At 42.9% G+C, this 22,324-nt stretch overlaps 1 protein-coding gene across 1 annotated transcript in view; it reads right to left on the bottom strand.

Annotated features, from left to right (window-relative positions):
- The window catches only part of duox2 (dual oxidase 2), a 31,318-nt gene extending 10,515 nt beyond the window's left edge, over window positions 1-20,803 (bottom strand). The window contains exons 1-6 of the mRNA XM_063070159.1: window positions 20,657-20,803; window positions 20,043-20,100; window positions 9,091-9,225; window positions 7,685-7,898; window positions 2,775-2,989; window positions 567-739 (exon numbers count right to left, since the gene is read on the bottom strand). Coding sequence (XP_062926229.1) covers window positions 567-739; window positions 2,775-2,989; window positions 7,685-7,898; window positions 9,091-9,225; window positions 20,043-20,100; window positions 20,657-20,803 — 942 coding nt within the window. The remainder of the gene's footprint in view (window positions 1-566; window positions 740-2,774; window positions 2,990-7,684; window positions 7,899-9,090; window positions 9,226-20,042; window positions 20,101-20,656) is intronic.
- Window positions 20,804-22,324: the final 1,521 nt, after the last annotated feature.

The raw sequence follows: 22,324 nt of genomic DNA, 5'->3' as shown, positions 1-22,324 counted from the left end.
AGATCTTGGTTGAGTTTTTCTCTGGAGCATCAGAGGGCGTGGCAAGATCTGATAAAAGTTGATAAGGTTATTAGAGGTATAGATAGACTGGACAGTCAAAATCTTTCTCCCAAGATAGAAACATCAAAAACAGGGCATGAGTTTTTGTTGAGAAGGGGAAAGACTAAAGGAGATGTGTGGGGGTAAATACATTTTTACCATAGAGAATGGAAGGTTCTTAGAACAGACTAGCACGGATGGTAGTGGGTGAAGTTGTTCTCTAAGGGGCAATTACAGTAGACAGGCATATAGATATGCAGGGAATGGAGAGAGATGGTTCAGGAGCAGGCAGAGCTTTAGTGGAATTTGGGATCACGGTTGTCACAGACATTAAAAGCCCATTTCTGTGCTGTACTGTTTTGTCTGCCTATCGATATCTCTCATAATTTTATAAACTTCTATCAGGTCTTGTCTCACCCTCCAATGCTGCAGAGAAAATAATTCAGCCAAGTCCATCCAAACTTATAGCCTGTAGCCTCTAAACCAGGCAGAATAATGTTTCTATCAGGAACTCCTTTTTAACTCACCTTTAAACAGATAGAGTCTGCATAATTATCGACGAAGTATTGATTAATGATGCCACTGCTCACTTCATCCATATCATCATCTTCTCCATTCAGCATGAAGAATGCCCTCACTTTCTCTGGGATGAAGTGATGCATAACTATCACAAGTACTCCGAGAATGAAGCACAGCAAAGCTATATTAAAGAGAAGGAACCAGTTATTTAGTTGACCTCCACAGAAAATATTATGGCACAGACAGATTTACCCACAGCCCCTCCGCAAAGTGAATGGAATGTAGGAAAGTAAGATCACTTCAACTTCCACGTTGTCAATCTGACTGAATGCCTGCCAGTGACATCTCCCCCCCCCCGCCTCCTGAACCTACATTCATTGGGCAAAGCATACACGAAGTCTCTCAGCCTGCACCTTACTGTGCAGTTACAGATCTGGTTAGGACACCCCTTTGTACAGTGCAAAGCATTCTGACTGGTTGCTTGACTGGAGGCACCAATGCACACGATCAGGAAAAAATCATAAACACGAGGAAATTTGCAGATGCTGGAAATTCAAGCAACACAGACAAAATGCCGCTGGAACGCAGCAGGTCAGGCAGCATCTCTAGGAAGAGGTACAGTCGGCGTTTCAGGCCGAGACCCTTCGTCAGGATGAACTGAAAGAAGAGATAGTAAGAGATTTGAAAGTGGGAGGGGGAGGGAGAGATCCGAAATGATAGGAGAAGACAGGAGGGGGAGGGATGGAGCCAAGAGCTGGACAGATGATTGGCAAAAGGGATACGAGGCTGGAGAAGGGAGAGGATCATGGGACGGGAAGCCTGGGGAGAGAGAGAAGTGGGGAGGGGAGCCTGGAGGGAGGAGAGCAGGCAAGGAGTTATAGTGAGAGGGACAGACAGAGAGAAAGAAAAAGATTGGAAATAAATAAATAAATAAATAAGGGATGGGGTAAAGAGGGGAGGAGGGGCATTAACGGAAGTTAGAGAAATCAGTGTTCATGCCATCAGGTTGGAGGCTACCCAGACGGAATATAAGGTGTTGTTCCTCTAACCTGAGTATGGCTTCATCTTGACAGTAGAGGAGGCCATGGATTGACATATCAGAATGAGAATGGGACGTGGAATTAAAATGTGTGGCCACTGGGAGATCCTGCTTTCTCTGGCGGACAGAGCATAGGTGTTCAGCGAACCAGTCTCCCAGTCTGCGTCGGGTCTCGTCAATATATAGAAGGCCAATATATAAAAATCATGCCCTCTTGTCATTGCCATCAGGAAGGAATCTGAAGGCACACGCTCAACGTTTTAGGAACAGCTTCTTCCCTTCCACTATTAGATTTCTATTTTTCTCTCATTTTGCATGAATCATTTAATTGTCTACACCCTGTAATGACTTTATTAGGTACACCTGTACACCTGCTCATTAATGGAAATGTCTAATCAGCCAGTCACGTGGCAGTAACTCAATACAAGTAGCTAATCAGCCAATCATGTGGTAGCAACACGTGCAGACATGGTCAAGAGGTTCATTTGTTGTTCAGACCAAACATCAGAATGGGGAACAAGCATGATATAAATGATTTTGACCGTGGGATGATTCTCTGTGCCACATGGGGTGGTTTGAGTATCTCAGAAACTGCTGATTTGGGAATTCCATGAACAGCAGACTCTGGACTTTATAGAAAATGGTGCGGAAAACAAATGCATCCAGTGAGAGGCATGTGTCCCCCTGTGTGCAAAATGCCTTGTTAATGCCTTGTGTTTTATGTCATTGATTAATAAATCAGATTCTGTTTCTGACAATGTTCTTCGTACACATGCTTGGTGGGAAGCCTTGGTGAATTGCCCTGATCCAGAACACCTGATTTGGCGCAGATTAATCTCTTTCTTTCTTAAGATCAACCCAGTGCTATTCTTGTCAACACAATTGCTACGACTACCTCATTTTAGCAACATTATGACCACTTTGACTGCTTTGTACTACAGCAGACTAATTTTGTTCTAATTGTTTCCTTTCTGGTAAAAATGGCATATTATTTACATTTAATTTACATTTTTCTTCTGAATGTTGCTTATATGACTGCATATGTCTGTGATATTGCTGCAAGTAAATCTTTCATTGCACCCATGCCTACATGTACTTGTCCATATGACAATAAACTTGACATTGACTTTATGTATTACTTGCATTTGATATTACAAAATGGAATTGCACTGCTCACCAGTTGCCAATGTCAACCAGAAAGAAACACTCAGACTGGTCTTTAAAGTTGCTGGGCCAAAATGAATGAGGCATGGAGGAACATTGCGGGTGGTGGCAAATGCAATGACTCCAAACATCATGAATGCAGACGTAACCAGGGTCATGTACCCTCCATACACAATTGTTGACATGGAAAAGAGAATATTGGAGATGACCCAGGAACAAAACGCTACCCTGGTGTAGAAAAGAGAAAAAAAGACAAATTTAGATCCACAACTGTGGGTTCTCAACTGTTAAAATTCACTTTGGTTAATAAGTTACAATGAAATATCAGTCTGATGAAATAAGATCCACTCATAGTGTTCCAAAGATTGCACTGGTAGTTCAAATCATTTTGAAATCACTAAACAGTTATTGTACACTCTTCTCAAAATTGCTAAAAAATTTGAAATTGGTATTTGTTGTTGAAGACAAAGTCAAATTCAAAATAAATTTATTATCAAAGCACGTACAGAATATGTCACCATATATTACCTTGAAATTCATTTGCTGAATGTTGAATTTTCAGAATGAAATCTGTTGAGTGAGGTGTGACTGAATTTTTAGAACACAGTGAGTTGTAACTGTGAGAACTTCAGATTTCTAACTCTGACAAAGTTAACTCAGCTTCTATAGTGCCTGGACGTAACAAGACACAAGAGATTCTGCAGAGGCTGGAAATCTTGAGCAACACATAAGAAAGACAGACAGAGAGAGAAAGAAAGAGGGGAAAAGACAGAGAGAAAGAAGCAAAGAAAGAATAAAGATTTGCTTTATTTATCACACGTACGTTGAAATGTTGAATCATACAGTGAAATGCATTGTTTGTGTTGAATCAAATCAGCGATGATTGTGCTGGGCAAGGCAAGTGTCGCCACGCTTCCAGCATCATCCTAGCACGCTCACAACTCACCAACCCTAACCGTACGTCTTTAGAATATGGGAGGAAACTGGAGCACCCGGAGAAACCCACACAGTCATGGGAAGAATGTACAAACTCCTTACAGACACCGGTACAAATGACGTGCTGAGTTCCTCCAGCATTTTGTGTGTGCTCCTGGACATAACAATCCTGATACATCAAAACTTGAATGTTTATAAAGTTAGTTTTAAAATGTTTGTTTTTAGTTTCCATTATTGGATGTGTTGAGCTCTTTAGCCAGAGCAGTGAACTCACAAATTGTTGGCAAGCTCCAACATGGAGTCATAGAGTCATAGAGCTCTATAGCACAGAAGCAGGCCCTTTGGTACATCTAGTTCATGCTGAACCATTAATCTGCCTACACCTGGACCATTGCCCTCCATACACATTCCATTCATGTACCTGCCCAAATTTCTAGTAAACATTGCAGTCAAACCTGCATCCATCACTTCCACTGGCACCTTGTACCACCCTCTGAGTGAAGTTCTCCCTCATATTCCCTTTAAAGGTTCACCTTTCACCTGGCCTTAGTGGAAAATGCCAGCTGGCATTTACCCTATTTATGCCCCTCCTAATAGTCATAGTCATACTTTATTGATCCCGGGGGAAATTGGTTTTCGTTACAGTTGCACCATAAATAATAAATAGTAATAGAACCATAAATAGTTAAATAGTAATATGTAAATTATGCCAGTAAATTATGAAATAAGTCCAGGACCAGCCTATTGGCTCAGGGTGTCTGACCCTCCAAGGGAAGAGTTGTAAAGTTTGATGGCCACAGGCAGGAATGACTTCCTATGACGCTCTGTGTTGCATCTCGGTGGAATGAGTCTCTGGCTGAATGTACTCCTGTGCCCACCCAGTACATTATGTAGTGGATGGGAGACATTGTCCAAGATGGCATGCAACTTAGACAGCATCCTCTTTTCAGACACCACCGTCAGAGTCCAGTTCTATCCCCACAACATCACTGGCCTTACGAATGAGTTTGTTGATTCTGTCGGTGTCTGCCACCCTCAGCCGGCTGCCCCAGCACACAACAGCAAACATGATAGCACTGGCCACCACAGACTCGTAGAACATCCTCAGCATTGTCCGGTAGATGTTAAAGGACCTCAGTATCCTCAGGAAATAGAGACGGCTCTGACCCTTCTTGTAGACAGCCTTAGTGTTCTTTGACCAGTCCAGTTTATTGTCAATTCGTATCCCCAGGTATTTGTAATCCTCCACCATGTCCACACTGACCCCCTGGATGGAAACAGGGGTCACCGGTACCTTAGCTCTCCTCAGGTCTACCACCAGCTCCTTAGCCTTTTTCACATTAAGCTGCAAATAATTCTGCTCACACCATGTGACAAAGTTTCCCACTGTAGCCCTGTACTCAGCCTCATCTCCCTTGCTGATCCATCCAACTATTGTGAGTAATTGTGAATACCTCTATCAAATCTCCCCTCATTCCTAACACAGTGGTCACTTTGTTGGTCATTAAGAATGAACCAAGTAACCTGATGCTTCCCTTCAGTAAATTAGAGGTAGCGGTGAGAGTGTAGTGGTAGTGCTGATGAGACAGCAATTGAAATTCCTGACTACTGATCCAAGTGTATCAGTTTGAACCTCATCATAGCAGTGAAATTCAAATTCAAATACTTTGATAAATTCATAACCTTTTACACAGGCTAATCTCCTCAGCGATAAATTGTGAAAATACTCGAATGTTGTAAAACCCAAATAGTTCACTGTTATTGGTTTATTATTATTACTTATTTTTTCTCAGCTCAAGCTGGTGAAACCTGAGGTGCGGACATCGCCAAGCATGTTCGTTTCTCAATTGCTAGGAACTTTCACACTATTCTGGCTATGTTTAGTATTTTGGCTTTCTGAAGATTCACATTGATATTGCTGTGTGGCCCAACTTGTTTCATGCTATTGTGAAGTGCCTTTGGGATGACACCACTTGTAAATATTACTATCGGGACAAGTAAGTTGCTCTTGCTGGTTTATCCTATATTGCTATATTGGTACGGTTATTATGAATTGTCCTATCTGTAATGACAAATCAGCTGTCATATAATGTGTGGGATTCTGACTCTAAAACTGGATCAGGCTTGATTTATAGTAAGGCATGATTTCTTTTATGAGTTTGTATTTTAAAGCAAGATTTTGGTGAATGATATTTACCACTTGATTGTGCCTGTGTAAGTAATCAGATTGTGTTAAACTGCTACAGGATCCTGTAATGTGTTGGATTGTTTCTGTTTTTTTCTTGGCATTTTCTACATTTATCATCTTGAATTTGTTTGTCTTTTATTATGTATTATGTATATTTTTCGTTATTATTATTGGTTTATTCTATTGGTACATAGGCCCCATGATGTTGTGCAAACATTTTAACCTACCCCAAGATCAATCTACCCCTTCCCTCCCACATAGTCCTCCATTTTCCTGTCTTCCATGTACTGAGACACAGTGTAAAGCCCTTGTTCTGTGTGCCAAGCAGACACATCATGCCATACATCAGGAAGGCAAGATGTCCGAACCAAGCTCCACTATTCATAAATGGTCAGGTAATGCAAAAGGGTCTCCAGCTTCACGTTTCTGGGGATGAACATCACCAAACAGCTGAATAATGCTACACCCTGGTTTGCCAATGGCCTCTGAGTGTAATGGACTGTTACAGAGCAATATTATTTTTTTTTAACTACTCCATACCACATACCACATACCACATGACCCTGACGAAGGTCTCGGCCTGAAACGTCGACTGCACCTCTTCCTACAGATGCTGCCTGGCCTGCTGCGTTCACCAGCAACTTTGATGTGTGTTGCTTGAATTTCCAGCATCTGCAGAATTCCTGTTTGCATTGTAAATAATTGTTTTTGCACAAACTAGAGTAGCACCATAATCTCATTGTTTTTAGCAATGACAACAAAGTTCTATTCTATTCCATGTAAACACATTGAGGTAGCAAAAAAAAAACACAATGCAAAATATACTGTTCCAGCTACAGAGAAAACACAAAGCACATAGACAAAAGAAGTGCAAGGGCCTTTTTGCGGTAGATTGGGAGATCAAAAGTTCATCCTTTATATGAGGGGTCTACAGAATGACTGTTAACAGTGAGACAGAAACTGTCCTCGAGTCTGCCGGCTTGTTTGCTCAAGCTTTGATATCTTCTGACCAATGGAAGAGAGGAGAGAAGGACTGGGGTGGGAGGGGTCCTTAATCATGTTAGCTGCTTTCCCGAGATGGTGGGAAGGTTAGATGGAGTCAGTAGAGGGGAGATTGGTTTGTAAGATACCCTTTGCTGAAGGAAATTTCCTGACCTTACCTAGGTTGCCCTACATGTGAACGTGAGAGATTTGGCAGACACAGGAAATTCAGAGCAACACACACACACACACACATGTTGATGTTTTGGGCCATCAGCAGGCAAGGCAGCATCTATGGAGAGGAATAAACAGTCAACATTTTGGCAGGAGATCCTTCATCAGGACTAATGAAAGGTCCTGGCTCATATCATTGTTCGTTCTTCTCTATAGATGCTGCCTGCACTCCTTAGTTCCTCCAGTATTATGTGTGCGTTGCTCATGCTAAATATATGACTCCCATCCTACAGATGCATTTCAGGATCTATTAGTGATGCACAACAGATATCATTATCAGCAGCAACAATCATTTTCAATGAATGAAGAAAACAAAATATTTGAGAAAATGTTAGCAATTTTTTGCCACTTGCCCACTAACAGCCAAATGTTGAAAGTGAAATTTCCACATTGTTGTGTGTGGGATTTGAATGCCCTCCGGTGGTTCAATCACTACTGTGTCCCTAATCCATCAATTTATTTGGAGAAACCCACTGGCATTGATTCTAATTGCTTTGACAGCACCAGGGGGTGACCTCGTATTAACAAACCCTCCTGATTTTCAAATATATCCTATCCAAAATGCAATAATGAGTCTTGCTTACCACATCATAGCTGTTGCATAATGCCCAGAGAACCTGTACTGCATATTAACAATACAGGGAGCCCTTGATGTAAACTTTTCAGAAATATACAAAATTGGATTTGGAAGCCCTCGCTCAAGCCCTCTGTAACTTTCCTTGTCGTAATCCAACTCAAATTTCCATTGGAAGTTTTCATTGTAGTCAATGGTTTCATTCAGCTGGTTCACAGGAAGACCTGTAAGAACAGAGAACTTAGTGTTTCTCATTTTAAACCTAGCAGTCAGCAAGCACAACAAAATAAGACATTAGACATAGGAGCAGAATTAGGCCCTTTGGCCCATTGAGTCTGTCTCTCTATTCCATCTAAGCTGATATCCCTCTCAACCCCATTCTCCAGCCTTCTCCCTGTAACCTCCGACACCCTTACTATCTAAGAACCAGTCAATTTTGTATATACCCATTGAATTGGCCTCCAGGTGAAATGAATTCAACAGATTCAATACCCTCTGGCTGAAGAAATTTCTCCTCATCTCTGTTCTAAAGGGACATCCTTCTATTCAAGGCTGTACTCTCTGATCCTAGACTCCCCTACTATAGGAACCATCCTCTCCATGTTGAAAAAAATACAAAGGGAATATGGCTAGAAAACAGCATGGTGTTATACTTGCAACTTTATTTCTTTTACATACGAATTTTGGTAGATCTGTCACTGAAGCATTCCCTGTTATCATGTAGAGTGTTTGATGCCTCCGGGCCTGTACTTGCCGAAATATAGAAGAATGAGGGAGGATCTCATTGAAACCTACTGAAAATTGAAAGGCCTAGACAGACTGGACGTGGAGAGGATGTTTCCTGTAGTGGGGAGTCTAGGACCAGAGGGCACAGCCTCAGAATAGAAAGACATCCCTTTAGAACAGAGATGAGGAGGAATTTCTTTAGCCAGAGGTTGGTGAATCTGTGTGAATTCATTGCGACAGATGGCTGTGGAGGCCGACATTGGGTATATTTAAAGCAGAGGTTGATAGATTCTTGATTAGTAAGGGTATCAAAGGCTCTTCCAGTCAAGATGGCTCCTGCGTACAATGCTCCTTTGGTCACCATCTTCTGGATAGATCATAAAACCATACATTCCACTTCTTTTATGTTTTTTTAACATTTGTTCTGCATCTTGGATGTGATTCTGGAACTGTTGGAGCCTGTGATTTGCTGTTTGGAGACCGTTTGGGTGTTCCAGCGCTCTGCAATCTTCGAGAGGATTCGAGGGGGCAGAAGCAGCAAACAGGAACCTCATGGCAGGCAAGCTCCAAGCTTTCTGAAACCACAGTGATTTTATGATGTAAAACAGCACTTCCCCTTGTACAAACTTTGCTAGTCCTTTTGCCAAAAGAGTTGCTGTCAATTCACAATCAATAAAAGGTTCTACCTACCTTTCAGAGTCACATTGATTCCTGTCAGTCCAATTTGAAGACCCACTCTTGCCCTTATTATCTCACTGCTGAAAGCCTTGTAGGTTGTGTTCACTGTAACATACCCCTCTTCCCAGTCGCTGGTGAAGTTGACCACTACAGAGTGAATATAGAGCACAATTACCTTCAGTACCTTCCGTGAATCAGAGGTTCTCAAAGTGTATTATAAATATATCTAGCAGATATGTTGAAGAAATTAATGGTAGATTCAATTTTCATTCAGGTGAGCCTTTTGCAAGTTAACTTCTGTGCACAGGGTCTAAATTGAGGCCATGACTGTGGACAACTACAGAGAAGAAGTTGTGCTTATTTGACTCGTTGTATATAGGTGATGTTGGAAGGGAAACAGATGAAGTCTTTAATTATTCAGGCTACTCAAGATATGAAACTGTTCTGAATTAAACAATAACAACAGAATTTATATTGGAAATTGAGTTCGGATCCCAGGCACTTAGCCAAATACTTCCATGTTTTTTAAAAAAAAATACAGAGTTCTTGGAAATTGGAAATTGTTCCCTTTGTATATAAAAGGAATAAGACCATAAGACCATAAGACATTCGGCCCATCGAGTCTGCTCTGCCATTTTATCATGAGCTAATTCTCCCATTTAGTCCCACTCCCCTGCCTTCTCACCATAACTCTTGATGCCCTGGCCACTCAGATACCTATCAATCTCTGCCTTAAGTACACCCAATGACTTGGCCTCCACTGCCGCCTGTGGCAACAAATTCCATAGATTCACCCCCCTCTGACTAAAAAAATTTCTTCGCATTTCTGTTCTGAATGGGCGCCCTTCAATCCTGAAGTCATGCCCTCTAGTACTAGACTCCTCCATCATGGGAAACAAAATATGAAATTAGCCGGAAAAAACATAGGCTGTTTCATGCCCAACCACATGAATTAAAATAGGATCTGGAGCATCCCTGATGGGATCTTATTGATGCAGACAATTCAGTGGCAGAGTCAGTGAGGAGCATTCTGCCCACTCCCAACAGCAGCCATGGCAGTAATGGAGCTTCCGGGTTTGGTGAAAGAGACTCAGACACTCTTGAGAGTAAGATAAATGTCAGGGATGGGGGAGGGAATGAGCGGTGGCGGGAGAGGGGGGATGCTCTGAGAGCTATGTGACCAAAGCCTCCAATTCCACCACTGGAAGAAGATTTTGGTGGGGGAGGGTGTGTACCTCTGGCTCCCTCTTCCACCATGTGAATTCCCTGCACATATGAGCAGTGAGGAAAGACTTCCTGTCCTTCCAATGTACTTGAGATGAGCTGCACTCCACTAAACACAGTTGTGATGAGACATTTTAGGACCTAGGTCAGGGACTCATGCATTGATGTGATATGATATGTGTAGGCAGTTTTGTGAAAGGGGATGTGAGGACTATTATCATAGGCTGTAGATCAAACAAATCACAGAAGCACACAGTTCAGCCCAATCCCACCAAGTCTACATCAACCTTCAAGCAACCATCTATCCAGTAAAATCAAAGATCCCTTCCACCTCAAAATGTCTCTTTTCACCCTCTGTTCATGGGGCAGAAAATACAGAAGTTTGAAAATACCAGGATCAAGGACAGCTTCTATGCTGATGTTATAAGAATCTTGAATAGACACTTGACCTCACAATTTACCTTGTTATGGATCTTGCACCTTCTTGTCCCCCTGTACCACACTTTCCCTATCATTGTAATGCTGTAATCCATTGCTGTTTCCCTCAATGCACTTGTGTTCTGAAATTATTTGTATGAATAACTTGCAAATCTACTATTTTCGTAGTAGCTCAGTTACACATGACAATCAATAATAAACCACTTTCAATTCCATTCACAACTAAACTACCAAACCATGCGAGCTTAAGTTGTGGTTTGAAACCGCAGCACCCCACAGTCACAGAATGAATTTACACACTCCACACAAACAACACCAGAGATCAGGAATGAATCGGGGTCACTGGAACTGGCAGGCAGTGGTTCTACTGTCGTGTCCTTTTCTCCTGAAAAGAGTGTGCACGGGCAGCCATCGATTCCTAATGGCGGAACGTCAACCCACGGTCAGCTCCATTACTCCGTGCCGATTAAAGCGTCAAGCAAGACTAAAGTCGATGAGGGCATGAGTGGAAGAAATGAACGGGTGCTCCGCGGCCGGCGCCGTCTGCCTGCGTTTGACTGTTGTCTCTCTTGCTGTTACCGGCGGAAGGTGCAGGAGTCTTGGGTCCCATGCTAAAAGGTTCAATTGTGTCGGTGGCTTGTGACTCACTTTTGGGGACTCAGCAGTTCACGTTTCACATGTTTTTGTTTACTCTTTTTTTACTATTTGCACGATTTGATTGGGGCACTTCAGTGCAGAGCAGGCTCTGCAGTTGTGGCCTGCGGCCATTGACACAGCGCTAAACTGGCTGACTCTGGCTGTGGCCTGCGGCCATCACCTCCTGGACCAGCTTCACTTGCCTCAAAGGCTCGTGGCTCTGGACTGACTTTCGGGGACTCTGTGGTTTGATGTTTAACATTCTGTGTCTCAGTCACTCGTTTTTTTGTTGTTTGCGCAATTTGTTCTTTTTTTCACTTGTTGGGTGCTTGATAGCCTTTGTTGTGTGGGGTTTTTCTTCAAACAGGTTCTGTGTTGCATGGCTGCTTGTGGAAAGATGAAACTCAGGATTGTATACAGTACATACTTTGATAATAAATGTCCTTTGAACTTTTGGTTACTGTGAACTGCAGTGAAATGAAGGAGTAGAACACAAAAGGGAAACTTTGCTTGCTTTGGTAGCTATGAGTGTGTGTGGCACATTAGACAGGTTGACAGTGCGTCCTTTCTCTTCACAAGGATGAAGCATCAAACAACTTGCAGGAAGAACTTCCTAGGTCAGACAGCTCAATGAAAGGAAAGGAACTGTTGACGTTCTGTGTCGAAACCCTAATCAGTCCTGATATGCACCAGCATGACAGCATAAAGGCTAGAGTAATGCTTTACAGTGCCAGCACCTGAGGTTTGTTTCCGGCCACAGACTGAAAGGAGTTTGTGCATCCTCCCCTTGACCACAGGTGCTACAGTTTCCAAAGATGTATGAGTTAGGGTTAGTAAGTTGTGGGCAAGCTACCTTGGGCTGCCCCCAGCACCTCGGACGGTGCTGGTTGCAAACTACACATTTCACTGTGTCACAAACGAGAGAAAATCTGCAGATGCTGGAAATCGGAACAACAAATACGAACACTGGAGGAACTCAGCAGGCCAGGCAGCATCTATGGAAAAGAGTGAATGGTCGATGTTTCGGGATGAGACCCTTCTTCAGGAAGTTGCAATGTTCCATTCTGCAGGCGACTAATAAAGCTAATCTTTAATTCCTTTCCTCCACCAGATGCTGCTCGACCCACTGAGTCCCTCTAGCAGATTGTTTGTTGCTCCGGGTTCGAGCATTTGCAGCCTTCTGTGTCTCTCGGGAGACTGGTGCTGTTCTGCTGGTTCTCGGTAAACTTCTTTGTCCTTCCGTCCTTCTGTTTCTCTTGCTCCTGCTGCCCTTCAACCTCCAAAAGCCTGTCCAGGAGCTGAAGGACTCTCTGTATGGGTGGGTGGGAAGGAGAGAGGAAAGGGGCTTGTTTTCCCGTTGTTCTTTCGTTGCTTGGTGTGTTCTCTGTTGTGGGCTTGCTATGTTGGTGCCGGAATGTGCGACGACACTCAAAAGCCGCACATCCCCAGGTACATTGGTTGTTAATGCAAAAGACACATTCCACTGTGTGTTTCCACGTTCACCTGGTAAATAGGTCTGAATCTGAACCTGTGTTTGTGACACACAACACACCGTCAGGAAGTCTCCAAGCCGCTCCTCCATCTGGGCATATCACGCAGTCTACTTCAAGATTGATGCGGTTTCCAAAAGGAATCTGATACTTGTGTACAGGAATCTGATACTTCTGATACCAGTGACGTTGTGGGGATGGAACTGGACTCTCTGACGGTGGTGTCTGAAAAGAGGATGCTGTCCAAGTTGCATGCCATCTTGGACAATGTCTCCCATCCACTACATAATGTACTGGTTGGGCACAGGAGTACATTCAGCCAGAGACTCATTCCACCGAGATGCAACACAGAGCGTCATAGGAAGTCATTCCTGCCTGTGGCCATCAAACTTTACAACTCCTCCCTTGGAGGGTCAGACACCCCGAGCTGGTCCTGGACTTATTTCTTGGCATAAATTACATATTACTATTTAATTATTTATGGTGCAACTGTAACGAAAACCAATTTCCTCCGGGATCAATAAAGTTTGACTATGACTATGACTATACTTGCCTTGAGTCTGATTTAATCAGCATCTACAAGAGGGTTGTACACTGGTGTGCAGGTTGAGGAAAATACTGTGGTCCGCACCTTCCCTTCAGGATCCCTCCCTCAGCTGATGTGGAAAATACCTGGCCGTCACATCTCCCAAAGGATAAATCCATCCTGTTAGCTTCCCAGGAGCTTGTTATCAGTAAATTATCCTGATGGTCTACAAGCACTTGGATATTTGGAGTGCAGAAGCCCTTCCTCTTCAGGAAAAAGCCAAGGTTTACCACAGAAAATGTGCAAAGCATGCAGTTTACACATGTATGAAGCCAGGATTACCTTGTCTCTCAGATTAGCTGAGAAATGCATGCATTAAATCTTGGGAGATAGTGATACCAATTTATCCTCTGTGCATTCCTACAAGGGTACAGATGACCCCTCACTGTGGTATTAATCATCCTATAAGGGTAAAGATAACCCTTCACTGGGGTATTGATCATCCTACAAGGGTAAAGATCCTCACTGTGGCATTGATCATCCTATAAGGGAATAGATGACCCTTCATCTTGTTATTAATCATCCTACAAGGGTAAAGATGACCCCTCACTGGGGTATTGATCATCCTATAAGGGGATAGATGACCTTTCATCGTGGTATTTATTGATTTTCATTCACTCGAAGACATCAACATCTAAATTTAACAATAGTCCAGGATTTGCAAAAACCTTCTTGCTCAGTCTGCTTTTCACTCTGGGCGTTGGAAGTCTATTTAAAACCCTGCATTAACCATGTTCTGTTTATACAGTATGGGCTAGAGACAGTGCCTTGTCAAGTGTGTGAGTTTAAAACACACCTTACCAGGTACAGTCCACACTATTTGCATTGCATGCCTAATGGACCTTTTAGAAATTCTTACACAGACTGGATCAGTGCACAGGGCCAGTGAACCAGGGAAAAACTTTCCCTTACATGACATTATGTTTAGCTCTATATTTCTTTACTGCCAATAGTTTGTTTTTAACATTTTAGTAATACCCATTAGGGGAGAAAGTGGTCTTTCTTACCATTGTTCTGTATAATCCAGAACTTTGCATTCCTTCCAGATTTAGTATCTTCCTTCTGGTACAACACTATTTGTCTTGGAGACGTGGAGTCCTGGTGTAAAGTTTTAACCTGAAATGTTGACAATTTCTTCCTCCTTACCCTCCCCCACAGGTGATGCTTGACCTGCTGAGTTCTCCCGGTGAAATTGTACTGTACTTAACTATCATGGTTAAATGTCAGGAGTTGTGTCATAGCAGCACGTAAATGCTAGACAGTCTGCAGACACTGGAAGCCCAAAGCAACACACAAACTGCTGGAGGAACTCAGCAGGCCAGGCAGCATCTATGGAAATGAATAAACAGTTGATGTTTCAGCATGAGAACCTTCTGCAGGGCTGGAAAGGAAGGGGGAAGATGGGGGGGCAGGGGTCAGGGAAGAAGGAGAGCAAAAAGGTGATATGTGAAGCCTGGTGGATGGGAGAGAAAGGGCTGGAGAAGAAGGAATCTGAAGCACAGCTGAGTAAACACTGTGACAAAAGTAATCGCAGATTTTGGAATCAGGATCAAAAAACAGGAAGAAAGGCGTGGTCCAAGCAACACCTGTGGAGGCAGAGGGACGGTCACTGTCTCGGGTCGAGACCCTGCATCAGGACTGAGTGTGCAGAGGGGAGGTGGCCTGTATAAAGAGGTGAGGAGGGTTGGCGTGTGAATGATAGTCGGAAGCAAGTGAGGAGGGAGATGGAGGATGCAAACTGTTGAGTCCAGACTCACAGACCATAGACTGGTTGAGTGGTGTCGCAACAATAACTTTGCACTCTATCAGTAAGACCAAGGACTTAATCGTTGGCTTCAGGAAGCAGAAGTTGAAGGAACACATGCCAGTCCTCATTGAGGGATCAGCAGTGGAAAGAGTGAACAGTTTCAAGTTCCTGGGTGTTAACATGTTTGAAAGTCTATCCTGGGCTCAATATTACAAAGAAGGCATAACAGTGGCTATATTTCATTAGGAGTTTGAGGAGATTTGGTATGTCACTAAAGATTCTTGCAAATTCTACAGATGTACCATGGAAAGCATTCTAACTGGTTGCCTCACCATCTGGAATGGAGGGGCTACTGCACAGGATTGGAAAAAGCTGCGGAAAGTTGTAAACTCAGTCAGCTCCATCATGGAGCAATAACCTCCCGAGTATTGAGGACGTCTTCAAAATGCGATACATCAATAAGAACTCTCATCAGGACTGAGAGTGCAGAGGGGAGATGGTCAGTATAAAGAGGTGAAGAGGGTTGGCGTGTGAGTGATAGTTGGAAGCAAATGAGGAGGGAGACGAAGGACGCAAAATCTCAGAATGGAGGGGAGGAGAAGATGGCGGCGCGATGCAGCGCGTGCGGCTGCTCCGAATTGATATCGTATTTGTTAAATAGGGGCCGTGTACAATCCTGATTTGATGGAGACGGACGTGAGAAGCACGGAGGAACATCTGGAGAAACTTCTGAAATGCCTGCTTCGCTGCTGCTGCTACTGTGCGATCGAGAATCTCCGGAGGGGAAAGCCCCGAATCCTCGGCTTTGCCTATTGCCTGTTGCCGGGGCTGGGGTCGAAGCGCTCGGCAGAGATGGTGCTCGGTGCTCGGTGTCGGAGGGCTGGTTGGAGGCTCGAAGTTTTCGGACGGACTCAGAGTCGGACTGTGGTCGGGTGCTTCCAGGATGCTGCATCGGCAAGTTTGCAGCGCTGGAAGCTCATGGCAGGGAGAGTTTCTCCCTTCAACCATCTGCGTGAGATGATGGGACTTTCAAGAGACTTTGAGACTTTTTTTTACCGTGCCCATGGTCTGCTCTTTATCAAATTACGGTATTGCTTTGCACTGTTGTAACTATATGTTATAATTATGTGGTTTTTGTCAGTTTTTTTTTAGTCTTGGTTTGTCTTGTGTCTCTGTGATATCATTCTGGAGGAACAAATTGTATTGTTTCTTAATGCATGCATTACTAAAAGACAATAAAAGACGACTGCGTGTCCTCATAATCTAATATAATCTAATCATTTAGGACATGCCCTCTTCTCATTGCTAGCATCAATGTAAAGATACAGGAGCCTGAAGACACACACTCAACATTTTGGAAACAGCTTCTTCTGCAGTGCCATCAGATTTCTGAATGAACAATGAACCCATGAACACTACCTCACCATTTTTTTCTCTCTTTTTGCAGTATTTCCTTAATTTAGTTTTGAACATATACTTCTTATTGTAATTTATAGCTTTTATTATTATTTAATTACTATGTATTGCAATGTAATGCTGCCAAAAAGCAACAAATTTCATGACAAATGCCAGTGATATAGAACATAGAATAGTACAGCACAGTACAATCCCTTCAGCCCACAATGTTGTGCCGACCCTCAAACCCTGCCTCCCATATAAACCCCCACCTTAAATTCCTCCATATACCTGTCCAGTAGTCTCTTAAACTTCACTAGTGTATCTGCCTCCACCACTGACTCAGGCAGTGCATTCCACACACCAACCACTCTCTGAGTAAAAAACATTCCTCTAATATCCCCCTTGAACTTCCCACTCCTTACCTTAAAGCCATGTCCTCTTGTATTGAGCAGTGGTGCCCTGGGGAAGAGGTGCTGGCTATCCACTCTATCTATTCCTCTTATTATCTTGTCACCTCTATCATGTCTCCTCTCATCCTCCTTCTCTCCAAAGAGTAAAGGCCTAGCTCCCTTAATCTCTGATCATAATGCATACTTTCTAAACCAGGGAGCATCCTGGTAAATTTCCTCTGTACCCTTTCCAATGCTTCCACATCCTTCCTATAGTGAGGCGACCAGAACTGGACACAGTACTCCAAGTGTATTAAACCTGATTCTGAACATTAGAACATAGAAGGGTACAGTACAGTACAGGTCCATTGGCCCACAATGTTGAGCCAACCCTCTAACCTATTCCATAATCAATCTAACACTTCCCTTCCACATTGCCCTCCATTTTTCTATCATCCTTGTGTCTATCTAAGACTCTCTTAAGTCTCCCTAATGTATCTGCCTCTAGCACCACCCCTGGCAGTACATTTTATGTACGTACCTACCACCCTCCATGTAAAAAAATCTCTGACATCCCCCTATACTTTCCTCAAATCACTTAAAATTATGCTCCTTCATATTTTTATGGGTTATATTGGGTTTCTTGGTTTTCTGGCAGCCTGTAAGGAAACAAATTTCAAGGTTGAATTAACTATTCATACTTTGATAATAAATGTACTTTGAACTTTTAGCTATTTCCACCCTGGGAAAAAATCTCTGGCTGTCCACGCTATCTATGCATCTTATACACCTCTATCAAGTCACCTCTCATCCTCCTTGACTCCAAAGAGACAAAGCTCTAATTCTCTCAACCTGTTCTCATAAGACACACTCTCTAATCCAGGTAGCATCCTGGTAAGTCTCCTCAGCACCCTCTCTAAAGCTTCCACATCATTGTCATAACGAGTTGACCAGAAATGAACAGAATATTCTAAGTGTGGTCTCCCTAGAGTTTTATCGAGCTCATATAAAGTTTTATAGACAACATAATTCATATTCTCTATAATTTATGTTAGTTTGCAGCTTTCAACTCAGTCTCCCAACTAATGAAGGCCAATGCACCATATGCTTTCTTAATCACCCCGTCATGAACCCTGCAACTTGCCATAGAGCACTGAGCTTCAAAAGTGTTTGAGCACATGTGTTTATGAATCAATATCTTTGCTAGAGTTGTTAAGCCCTTGTGTTAATTGCTTAATCTTGTTAATTGTGGCTGGCATATGTTTCCCACATTCTATGATTATTTAAAGAGGTCTCCCAGTCAGTGCCTTGGTGGGGTCATTGTGTTGAAGAGAATGATGAATTGGCTCATGGTGTCACCAGGTCACTCCTCTGAGCCTCTGTTGGTATTCTGTTGTCTAGCCTCTAGTTTCCATCTCTTCCTGGGGATCCTATCCTATCTTCCTCTGCTCCTGGTTCAAGTCATGAGCCTGCCATCCGCAGCTCCTGGGTTGAGTAGCTGCCAGCAACCTCCATGACAGAACGCCTCCTACCATTCTTCCTGGGTCTAGTCCTTCAAGGGTGCACCATGACTAAATGTCCCCACTAAAGCACTGACTGGGAGACTTCTTTAAATAATCATAGAATACAGGAAACATGTTACAGCCACAATTAATTTCACAAGATTAAACCTAGAATACAAGGGCTTAACAACTAGCAAAGATATTGATTAGTAAACACAGGTGCTCAAATAGCCTAGAAGCTCAATGTTCTATGGCTATCTACAAGGCTTATGATGCACCTATCAACTTGCATGGCAACTTTGAGGGAACTGTGGACATGGATCCCAATATCCTTCTGTTCCTTCACTAGGATACGGGCCATACATTTACAGTATGTCTCATGAGACCATGGATTTGCACCTTGGAAGGTTTTCAGGGTGCAGGCCTGGGCAAGGTCATATGGAAGACCAGCAGTTGCCCATGCTGCAAGTCTCACACCACTGACGTTGTCCAAGGGAAGGCCTTAGGACCCACACAGCTTGGCACTGGTGTCGTCGCAGAGCAACGTGTGGTTAAGTGCCTTGCTCAAGGACACACACACTGCCTCAGCCAAGGCTCGAACTAGCGACCTTCAGATCACTAGACCGACACCTTAACCACTTGGCCATGCGCCAACACAGTATGTATATTTTATTTATCTTGGTGGGTTCCAAATCTTTGGAGCTATTTTTCCCCAAAGGTCGTAGCTATTTAATTCTTGAGTAGGTTCAACACACTGTTGTACACTAAAGGGAATAAGAGGTCTGGGAGAAGGAGGACAAGGGTCAGAGACAGCTGAGAATTGCCAAGCTTTATTGAAACTACTTCACTCCATTTCAGCACTAAGTGCAGTCTCACTCCTGCCAATCTCTGCCCAGATCTGCTCCAGTGAAACATATCTGTGACACATAAAATCTGTTTCTTGTATTTTCATTTCAGGGTCAGAATCAGGTTTATTATCACTGATAAATGTCGTGATGTATTGAATATTGAGTTATTATGACATAAAGTTCCCTTGCTCCTTCCCCAGTGAGAGGAAGCCACTATGTGAGGCAAAGTCCCAAATCAGCAGGGAAGTATTTTGATTCTACAATCAAGAATCTACTTTATTTGCCATATATACTTACATGTATGAGGAATTTGCTTTGGTATGTTGGTCAGGGTGTGACATTAAACAGTTATAAAGAATAACAAATATATAAAAAATACAATGTAAACAGAATTATAAAGGTGGGTTAAATTGTCTACAGTGCAGTGATGAGGTTAATAGATAGAGGGAGGGATGGGCAGCTAACTAGAATGGTTGATCACATTAACTGCCTGGGGGGAGTTTAAGATGGTGTGAAGCTTTTTTTTTGTTTTCATAGCCCTATATGAGTTAGATCTAAATAAAAACAAGGATCATGACGAAATATAACAGGGAATTATCTCCACTGGTGCTGCCTGACCTGCTGAGTATTTTGTCTTTATTGTAGTAAATTCTGCACTGGCAAACGTGGCAAATGGGAAAACAATGTTTATAAATGCTCCACTTACCCACAATTATCACACCAATGAATAGGCTTAGAATAGCTCTGTAGAACGAATAGATTCTCTGCATACAAAAGAGAAAATATATTTTAAAGGCAAGCAAGTTGTGTTTAGTCCAAATATAATTCCGGTGGTCGAATTTTTTAATGGTTCGGATTTTTTAAAATAATCGGCGATTAGTTTCAGCTACATATTCGACGATACAACTAATTAATTTTAAAATTGCATTAATCAACATCCACCGACTAAAATTATAAGAGATGGCTTATTTTAAAAGAAATGAGCGTTTTCGCCGCGTTTTACGTCCGTTCGGACCATCTAGCCACTGTCACTGTTGAAATGCACACGAGCTAAGCGTGCCCGATGCAATCAGCTCGCTCGTTAGGGAACAATGTAGAGAAGCGAAGAACACAGACACTGGAATCTGGAGCAATGCACATGACCACAAAAAGATGGAAGAACGCAGGGGTCTCGGCCCGAAGCACCGACTGTCCCTTTCGCTGCCCCTAAGACGTCCGTGACTGCTTGAAAACTCCGGATGCGCGCTTGTGCCTCAGAATCAGAATCGGGTTTGGTATCACTGCCATAAATCGTGAATAAAAGAATGTCCGGTTACTTACCCCTCTGCCCCTGATGCCGGGGAGAATAATAAGGAAGGTCACCGCAAGGACCAAAAAGACTAGGATAACCACAAGCAAGGTGATGGCGAAGATGAACGCCGTTTGTTCTTGGACGTAGAAAGGAGAAATCCCATTGAACAAAGTCATGGTTGAATCGCCTGCTGCAGGAAAAGGAAAGTTACCCCGTTATCTAATCGCTGAGATGCAGAATGATGCTTAAACGAAAATGTTAAAGTATGTATTAAGGTAGGCGGCATCTGTGCAATAACGATGCAAATCACTAACGTTGATTTGGCGCTGACTTCTACACAGATATATTCACTTTTTATTTTGTAAAAATAAACGTAACGGCAGTTAACATTATTCTAAATTCGACCAAGCAAGTCAAGTTCTAGTGCGATGCTGAAAAAGTATGTCAGAATGCCATAATAATGTCTTACAGATCGAGACGACGGTGGGGCGAAAACCCAGATTGCGCGCGGAACAATACCATCAAAAACCGCCTCCTTCTGATAGACAACATATTTTGTTACTTGTCTGCATCTTACATCGTCTGGTTTTCCTCCGCTTTCTTTTAAAGAGACAGTGCTCCGTGGCCAATTTATTTTTAAAAGGTTGTATTTATTTTTTTCTCAAAATTTAAGAATTCTAGCAAGTTTTTAATATAATTTCTGTGCGTGTGTGAGAGAGAGATGTGTTCTGATGATCTACTCACCTTAATACGGGTTGGAGTCACGGGGGGTGGGGCGGAATTACGCTTCTCACCACCAGGGTAAATCTCAGAAGCAAAGGAAATATTGTAAACTGTTGCTCCCTCGTATTCTGTCCCATCCAATTTATACTCCTGCTGCTTTGCCCACTTTAGGAAGTGCTCCAGAAGTTTACGTCAGATAGCCAGTAAATAATCGAAAGTGGGGTTTTCTAGAACAGGATTTCTTCCTGGTACCTGATGCAATTTCTCCCGCACCTTCTCTCTACGTAAGAGACCCTCCTCCCGCGGTTGCAGAGTCCCAGTTGTGTTGGCCCATCCCGAGACGCCGGAGCTTGTTAATCGATTCGGCAGGTAAGTGGCTTCGCAGCGAGTTACACTTCCAAATCTTTTGGTGGATGGTTGTCAGATTCCGAGACCGCGTTTCTATCTGCGTAGAAACCTCATTCCTGCTACGCTGAAAGCATGGGGCGTATTCAATTGGGCACTGAAATTAGAGAGGTCAGGATTAAACAGCTCTCAGCTCCTTAACAGAATCAGAACCAGGTTAATTGTCAGTGGAAATATGTTGTTTAGTGGCAGCAGTACGGTGGCATGCATAAGAACTCTAAATTACATTAAGAAATATATTTTTAAATAAATTGTGTAAAAAAAAAAGATCGAACAATAGTGAGGCAGTTGTTCGTGGACCGTTCATAAATCTGATGTCGGTGAGGAAGCAACTGTCCCTAAAACGTTGAGTGTGTGTCTTCACGCTCCCATGCCTCCTTTTTGATGGTAGAAGAGGGCATGTCCCGGGTAATGGGGGGTCCTTAATGAATGATATCTTGTATGTCTGGTCCTCTAACACACTGCCGTGTGAACAGAGTTCATTTCCTCCTGGATTAGCGCTACGGTACTTCATATTTTTGTTGTTTGTTTAAAAATAGATAAATTCCCTCTGAAGTTCTTGCCGATAG

This window comes from Mobula hypostoma, chromosome 18, assembly GCF_963921235.1.
Source record: "Mobula hypostoma chromosome 18, sMobHyp1.1, whole genome shotgun sequence".
In the NCBI taxonomy this organism is placed as follows: Eukaryota; Metazoa; Chordata; class Chondrichthyes; order Myliobatiformes; family Myliobatidae; genus Mobula; species Mobula hypostoma.
This window is presented reverse-complemented; position numbering and strand designations above follow the sequence as displayed.